The following is an 8,690-nucleotide window of genomic DNA, read 5'->3' on the forward strand; positions in this document are numbered from 1 at the left end:
TTTTTCTTCAACCACTGAAAGTGTGGCTATTACGTGTCAATGGCAACCCGTTGTGATCGTTTTGTGTGACAGAATGTGTTGTTGCTGGCTGAGGCCGGCTGCCTGGACCCCAGTATATTCTGCACCTCCTGCATGGTGAGACTCTGAACTAAAGAACACCGCAGACACAGCGCCAGCCTCTCACTATTATCGTTGACGCTTTCACAGATAAAGAAACCAGTGCGAGCCAGCCACTGCCCCGAATGCGATGCCTGTGTAGCAAAGCAGGACCATCACTCCACCTGGACCAACACCTGCATTGGTACAGCCCACTTTTGTCTTCTTTGGCAATTTGTACTTTGACCACAGTCCTTGCAGTCGCTCTTCGCCACACCACACTTCAAATATTGCAGCTTTACTAAATCACAGTTTGAAAAACATATGTTTGGCCTAAATTGTTACATTAAGTCTCGTTTATGTCTAAATTGAGTTTATTTTGACAATGCATACTAAGTTGCATTGGAATAATCTCCCTACATATTTGTCTTATGGGTTCAGTATTTGTCTTATTTTCCATCATTATTATTATTATTATTATTATTATTATTACATTTGATAAAGACCAAGCATGACTGTTTCAGTGTTAAAGGTTACAATCTGCTAATCTTGGCGCTATCTTGTGACAATCAAGTTGACCAACTAGAGTCACACCTCCTCTTTAATGCACTTCATCCTCAACACCTGCCTCATCAATAGCACATCTCTACATTGGTGAGCGTGAGCCATGTTAAAGGACAAAACATTCAAGGACTTGATGTAACTCTGCAGTCGGCACACCACTTATTATCAGCTATCTGATAGCTGAACACTGTTGATGCACTTCATCTTCAACATCATGCACTCCGGAATGCTAACAACACGGCTAATCGTCGCAGCTGCCACTGTCAAGTTGACCAACTTTTGGCTGAATAACTTTCACCAGTGGTTTCAGAACATTGAAGCCCAGTTGTAATTTACAGGAATTGCCCAGGATTAGAGATGTCCGATAATGGCTTTTTTGCCGATATCCTAAATTCCGATATTGTCCAACACTTAATTACCGATTCCGATATCAACCGATACCAATATATACAGTCGTGGAATTAACACATTATTATGCCTAATTTTGTTGTGATGCCCCGCTGGATGCATTAAACGATGTAACAAGGTTTTCCAAAATAAATCAACTCAAGTTATGGGAAAAAATTATTGAAGTCACAAAGTGCATTATTTTTTTTAACATGCCTCAAAACAGCAGCTTGGAATTTGGGACATAATCTCACTGAGAGAGCATGAGGAGGTTGAGGTGCAGGGGGGTAGAGGGTAGCGGGGGGGGGGGGGGGTGTACAGTATATTGTAGCGTCCCGGAAGAGTTAGTGCTGCAAGGGGTTCTGGGTATTTGTTCTGTTGTGTTACGGTGCGGATGTTCTCCCGAAATGTGTTTGTCATACTTGTTTGGTGTGGGTTCACAGTGTGGCGCATATTTGTAACAGTGTTAAAGTTGTTTATACGGCAACCCTCAGTGTGACCTGTATGGCTGTTGACCAAGTATGCCTTGCATTCACTTGTGTGTGTGTGAAAAGCCGTAGATATTATGTGACTGGGCCGGCACGCAAAGGAAGTGCCTTTAAGGTTTTTTGGTGCTCTGTACTTCTCCCTACGTCCGTGTACACAGCGGTGTTTTAAAAAGTCATAAATTTTACTTTTTGAAACAGATACCGATAATTTCCGATATTACATTTTAAAGCATTTATCAGCCGATATTATCGGCAGTCCGATATTATCGGACATCCCTAACCAACAACTATGTGCTCCAATCACTCTATCACAAAAAAATAAGAGTTGTAGAAATGATTGGAAACTCAAGACAGCCATGACATTATGTCACAAGTGTATGTAAACTTTTGACCGCAATTGTAAGTATTGAGCAAAGACTGTAAAATAGTAATGTACATGTGAGTTCTTTAGTTTTAATACATTTGTGAAATTTAAAAGAAAACAAAAGAACCCATTGTCATTATGGGGTGTTGTGTAGAAATGTCCGATAATGGCTTTTTTGCCATTATCCAATATTCCGATATTGTCCAACTCTTAATTACCGATTCCGATATCAACCGATTCCGATATCAACCGATACCGATATATACAGTCGTGGAAATAACACATTATTATGCCTAATTTTGTTGTGATGCCCCGCTGGATGCATTAAACAATGTAACAAGTTTTTCCCAAAAAATCAACTCAAGTTATGGAAAAAAATGCCAACATGGCACTGCCATATTTATTATTGAAGTCATAAAGTGCTTTTTTTTTTAACATGCCTCAAGACAGCAGCTTGGAATTTGGGACATGCTCTCCCTGAGAGAGCATGAGGAGGTTGAGGTGGGGGGGTGTAAGGGGTGGGGGTGTATATTGTAGCGTCCCGGAAGAGTTAGTGCTGCAAGGGGTTCTGGGTATTTGTTCTGTTGTGTTTATGTTGTGTTACGGTGCGGATGTTCTCCTGAAATGTGTTTGTCATTCTTGTTTGGTGTGGGTTCACAGTGTGGCGCATATTTGTAACAGTGTTAAAGTTGTTTATACGGCCACCCTCAGTGTGACCTGTATGGCTGTTGACCAAGTATGCCTTGCATTCACTTCTGTGTGTGTGAAAAGCCGTAGATATTATGTGACTGGGCCGGCACGCAAAGGAAGTGCCTTTAAGGTTTATTGGCGCTCTGTACTTCTCCCTACGTCCGTGTACCCAGCGGCGTTTTAAAAAGTCATACATTTTAATTTTTGAAACCGATACCGATAATTTCCGATATTACATTTTAAAGCATTTATCGGCCGATATTATCGGCAGTCCGATATTATCGGACATCTCTAGTGGGCCTGAGCTCATCTAAGATGGACTGATGCAAAGTGCAAAAGTGTTCTGTGGTCTGACGAGTCCATATTTCAAATTATTTTTGGAAAAGAGAAAAAGAACCATCCCGACTGTTCTAGGCGCAAAGTTGAAAAGCCAGCATCTGTGATGGTATGGGGGTGTATTAGTGCCCAAGGCATGGGTAACTTACACATCTGTGAAGGCACCATTAATGCTGGAAGGTACATACAGGTTTTGGAGCAACATATGTTGCCATCCAAGGAACGTCTTTTTCTTGGACGCCCCTGCTTATTTCAGCAAGACAATGCCAAGCCACGTGTTACAACAGCATGGCTTCATTATAAAAGAGTGCATTCACTTGTGTGTGTGTGAAAAGCCGTAGATATTATGTGACTGGGCCGGCACGCAAAGGAAGTGCCTTTAAGGTTTATTGGCGCTCTGTACTTCTCCCTACGTCCGTGTACCCAGCGGCGTTTTAAAAAGTCATACATTTTAATTTTTGAAACCGATACCGATAATTTCCGATATTACATTTTAAAGCATTTATCGGCCGATATTATCGGCAGTCCGATATTATCGGACGTCTCTAGTGTTGTGTGTCGAATTTTGAGGACAGAATGAGGTTACTCCATTTTGGAATAAGGCTGGAATATAGCAAAATGTGGGAAAAGTGAAGCGCCGTGAATACTTTTGAAATGTACTGTACTTCCACAACATGACTCAAAGATCATCAATATGACAGGAGTGTTATAAAAATCGCTTTTTTGTGCAACGTGCTGTAAAAATGTTAGCGGTACCGCAGCGCTCCTTTTGCATCCATCCATGTGTTCCTTTCCTTGGGACCAGATGTGTCTCAGCCTCTGCCTGAATACGACGTTCTAACCTGTCTCAGGTGCGAGGAACCACGCCCACTTTGTCCTCTTCCTGCTGGCTCTCATGCTGACGTGCGTCTGGATGTTCTACGGCTGCCTAACGTGTGAGTCGCCGCATCATGGCGCCATGCGCTCGCCACACAAGCCTCATTTTCCCACCAACCCGTGATTTTTTTTTTTTTTTGCCGCGCAGACTGGTCCACGCGCTGCGCGCTGCACTATGAGACGCAAGGCCCTGTGGGCGTGGCCTTTGCTGTCGCCGACTGCTCGCCGTGGCTGCTGTGCGTCTTCGTGCTGGCGCTGTACCACTGCTGCTGGTCCAGCATCATGCTGCTGCTACAGATCTACCAGGTGAGGACGGTACTTTTCCTTCTTGGCATCGGACCGTAACTTCCGCTTCTCTTCTGGACCAGATTGCCTTCCTGGGACTGACCACTGCCGAGAGGATGAACCTGATGATGCACGCCAGAAAACATCGACAGACGATATCCTTGGCGCAGAATCCATACAAGTGAGTTATTGGTCGCGAAACGAAAAACCCCGTAACTTTTTCACTTCCAGTTACCATATTGATATTGGAGCAGAGCCTTCAGTGTGGGCCGATACCGGTATTAATCTGATATATCAACACGAATCATTGAACATACTTGTTTTATTTAGTAGTGTGGTGTTATTTAGTAGTGTGGAATATTAGAACACGTTTGATCAAGTGAAATTACGCAGAGAACACTAACCTATTGATTACTAACCATCTGGAATGGACTTATGCAGTCTTTAAGTTGAAGTGGAATGGTCATTTGTTTTTTGGCTACACCTGGTGGCCACAATAATTAATTAGGTTAAGTTCTTGACACAGTAAGTTGAATGATGCGGACACGTTTGTTACTGGATACTTTCTAACACGCTTCTGCCTTGGAGACTTTGTATGTGTAAATAATATACACCTATAATTATTTGATACTTGTTTATATTGACACATGTCATGTTTTATAGTGCAATATTGTTCATTTAAGTATATTTATTACTATGGTTGTCCCGATACAACTTAGAATGCCGATTTTGGAGCCTCGAGTATTGACTGATACCAATATTAAGATTATCAAAAAGGATATGGGGCCGAATCATTGAACATACTTGTATTATTTTGTACTGTGGAATGTTAGCAAAGGTTTGATCAAGTGAAATTACTCCGAGAACACTAACCTATTTATTTTTAACCATCTGGACTGGACTTATGCTGTCTTTAAATTGAAGTGGAGTGAAGTGAAGTGAAGTGGATTATATTTATATAGCGCTTTTCTCTAGTGACTCAAAGCGCTTTTACATAGTGAAACCCAATATCTAAGTTACATTTAAACCAGTGTGGGTGGCACTGGGAGCTGGTGGGTAAAGTGTCTTGCCCAAGGACACAACGGCAGTGACTAGGATGGCGGTGGTGGTCATTTGTTTTTTGGTGACACCTAGTAGCCACGATAATGTTAGGCCTTGGCGAGAATGAGGACTCAGGTGCAGATGGGGACGATTGACACAGGCTTTATTTCAACAGTTTCTTGGACCTCTCCTTAGACAGACAAAATGGATACAAACTCTATACTTGATACACTCGAGTACAAAAACACACGTAGCACAGGGCATAAAACAATAAACGGAAATTCACTCCAGAGGGAGGAAAAGGGCAATAGCAAAATTCTACACTGATCTAATAACAAAAAAACAACAATCTATGATTAGCTACACAAAAGGAAAATCGCTCATGAAGAGGAAGAGACAAGAAGCTATAAACAGAACATACACTATAAAGAGCTAAGAAAACTACAAATTAAAGCGCTCCAAGAGGAGGGAAAAAAGGAAAGCAAATCACTATGAAATTAGCTCAAAAAACTTTAGTAAATCAAAATCACTCTTCTTCAGAGGGTACAAAGAAATCAAGGAATAAGGCGAGGCAATACCGTATTTTTCGGACTATAAGTCGCACCGGCCGAAAATGCATAATAAAGAAGGAAAAAAACATATATAAGTCGCATTGGAGTATAAGTCGCATTTTTGGGGGAAATGTATTTGATAAAACCCAACACCAAGAATAGACATTTGAAAGGCAATTTAAAATAAATAAAGAATAGTGAACAACAGGCTGAATAAGTGTACGTTATATGAGGCATAAATAACCATTTGAGAACGTGCCTGGTATGTTAACGTAACATATTATGGTAAGAGTCATTCAAATAACTATAACATATAGAACATGCTATACGTTTACCAAACAATCTGTCACTCCTAATCGCTAAATCCCATGAAATCTTATACGTCTAGTCTCTTACGTGAATGAGCTAAATAATATTATTTGATATTTTACGGTAACGTGTTAATAATTTCACACATAAGTCGCTCCTGAGTATAAGTCGCACCCCCGGCCAAACTATGAAAAAAAAACTGCGACTTATAGTCCGAAAAATACGGTACTTATCAACTTGGGTCAAGACTGTGGACAAAGGCTGGAGGTACATGACGAGACGATATACTCTGGCAACAAGACAGGGGAAGACGAGCGCTATATACACACACACATGAGGGAGGGTGACACAGGTGGGCACAATCAGGCAATCAGGAAAGACATCAGACAGGGGGAAGGGCAAGTGGCCTGAAACGAGAGGAGGATTAGACTTTCAACATAAAACAGGAAGTTCGCCAGACAACCCCAAAACGGGACTTCCCTCACCGCTGTGTGACAGATAATTCATTAGATTAAGTTCATGACGCAGTACGTTGAATGATGCGGACACGTTTGTTACTGGATACTTTCTAACACACTTCTACCTTGGAGACTTTGTATGTGTAAATAATATACAAGTATAATTATTTGGTACTTGTTTGTATTGACAAATGTCTTGTTTTGTACTAAAATGTTGTTCAATTAAGACACTTACTACCAGGGTTGTACTGATACAACAAACCATACCGATTTTGGAGCTTTGAGTATTGACTGATACTGATATTAATCTAAAATGATATCAGGCCGAATCATAGTACAAACTTGTATTGTTTTGCAGTGTGGAATGTTAGCAAAGGCTTGACCAAGTGAAATTACTCCCGAGAACAATGGCAGGCATGATAAACACTAACTCTGTAACAGACTTGGGGCGGTATAGCTCGGTTGGTAGAGTGGCCGTGGCAGCAACTGGAGGGTTCCAGGTTCGATTCCCCGCTTCCGCCGTCCTAGTCACTGCCGTTGTGTCCTCGGGCAAGACACTTTACCCACCTGCTCCCAGTGCCACCCACACTGGTTTCAATATAACTTAGATATTGGGTTTCACTATGTAAAAGCGCTTTGTAGTCACTAGAGAAAAGCGCTATATAAATATAATTCACTTATGCTGTCTTTAAGTTGAAGTGGATTGGTAATGATTGATGCGGACACGCTTGTTACTGGAAACCTTCCAACACGCTTCTTGTTCGTATCAACAAATGTGCTGTTTTACACGGCAATATTGGTCAATTATTGTTATTACTCATGTCTAGCTTGTGTGCTACGGTGTGCGTAGCTGCTGTGTAGCTGCCAAGCTACTGGTGGCCAATAGCCTGAGTGGTGACATGTAGATGTTTACTTCTGCAGGACTTCTGGTATGGCAACTTTGTGAGTACTTTTCAGCCGCTGTCACGTACTTCTTCCCAGTCTGGGCGTGTTTTTTGCTGTTGTTTTTTCTGCTCTAATTCACTTATGCTGTCTTTAAGTTGAAGTGGATTGGTAATGATTGATGCGGACACGCTTGTTACCGGAAACCTTCCAACACGCTTCTTGTTCGTATCAACAAATGTGCTGTTTTACACGGCAATATTGGTCAATTATTATTATTACTCATGTCTAGCTTGTGTGCTACGGTGTGCTTAGCTGCTGTGTAGCTGCCAAGCTCCTGGTGGCCAATAGCCTGAGTGGTGACATGTAGATGTTTACTTCTGCAGGACTTCTGGTATGGCGACTTTGTGAGTACTTTTCAGCCGCTGTCACGTACTTCTTCCCAGTCTGGGCGTGTTTTTTGTTGTTGTTTTTTTTTTTTAATAAATCAACACGAAAACCCTGCCTCCCCCATTCACACAAAAGGGTTGTTTCCTTCTGTTGTTAATATCCTGGTTCCTACATTATATATATCAATACAGTCTGCAAGGGATACAGTCCGTGATTGTGTGTGTGCAGTCTGGGCGTGTTTGGGAACGTGCGGTCCTTCTGCCAGCTGCGATGCTGCGGCCTCTTCAAACCAGCCGTCATGGACTGGACGCAGCAGTACCCGCCAGGCCGCGACCAGCGCGTCCTCAGACACGGCGACATGGTGTAGCCGCCCCGGGATCAGCGGCGGGACCTTTGCAGCGGACCAAAAAGCACAGTCTATTTATTTATTTTTTAACCCAGGACCAAGTGAAAGACTCGAGGGTAAACGGAAGGAATCGTATCATCCATGTTTTAGCTTTTTTTTGGGTGCAGCCTCGTTGACTAACTTTAGTCCAACTACCGGTAATCACTTTTATCGAGAAAAGGTTCAACACATCAAGCGTACTTTTTCAACGTGCCCTCTAAGAGTTAAGATCTTTTTACGCGCTAAGTCGGTTTTGTATGAATCGCATGTTTGGTAATGAAGTCGCACTATCACACTTCAATAAAGCAACCTGTGTATTCCTATTTAGTCGCTAATATTGTTAGTACTTCATAACTACGGAACAAAAACATTAGTCAACTTCCTAATAATCTTCCTATGGCTTGCAAAGTTCTTAATAATGGTAATACAGTTTATAAAACCCAAAAACCAGTCAAGTTGGCACGTTGTGTAAATCGTAAAAAACAACAATACAACGATTTGCAAATCCTTTTCAACTTATATTCAATTGAATAGACTGCAAAGACAAGATTCTTAACGTTCAAACAGGTAAACGTTGTTATTTTTTGC

The 8,690-nt window shown here is 41.8% G+C and overlaps 1 protein-coding gene across 3 annotated transcripts in view; it reads left to right on the forward strand.

Moving 5' to 3' along the window:
* The window catches only part of zdhhc13 (zinc finger DHHC-type palmitoyltransferase 13), a 53,112-nt gene extending 44,675 nt beyond the window's left edge, over positions 1–8,437 (forward strand). For all 3 annotated transcript variants that reach the window (XM_062033446.1, XM_062033439.1, XM_062033457.1), the window contains exons 12-17: positions 73–135; positions 208–301; positions 3,777–3,860; positions 3,950–4,107; positions 4,170–4,267; positions 7,946–8,437. In XM_062033446.1, coding sequence (XP_061889430.1) covers positions 73–135; positions 208–301; positions 3,777–3,860; positions 3,950–4,107; positions 4,170–4,267; positions 7,946–8,084 — 636 coding nt within the window. In that variant the 3' untranslated portion in view covers positions 8,085–8,437. The remainder of the gene's footprint in view (positions 1–72; positions 136–207; positions 302–3,776; positions 3,861–3,949; positions 4,108–4,169; positions 4,268–7,945) is intronic.
* The last annotated feature ends 253 nt before the right edge of the window (positions 8,438–8,690 follow it).

Source organism: Entelurus aequoreus, linkage group LG02 (assembly GCF_033978785.1).
Source record: "Entelurus aequoreus isolate RoL-2023_Sb linkage group LG02, RoL_Eaeq_v1.1, whole genome shotgun sequence".
NCBI classification, from domain to species: Eukaryota; Metazoa; Chordata; class Actinopteri; order Syngnathiformes; family Syngnathidae; genus Entelurus; species Entelurus aequoreus.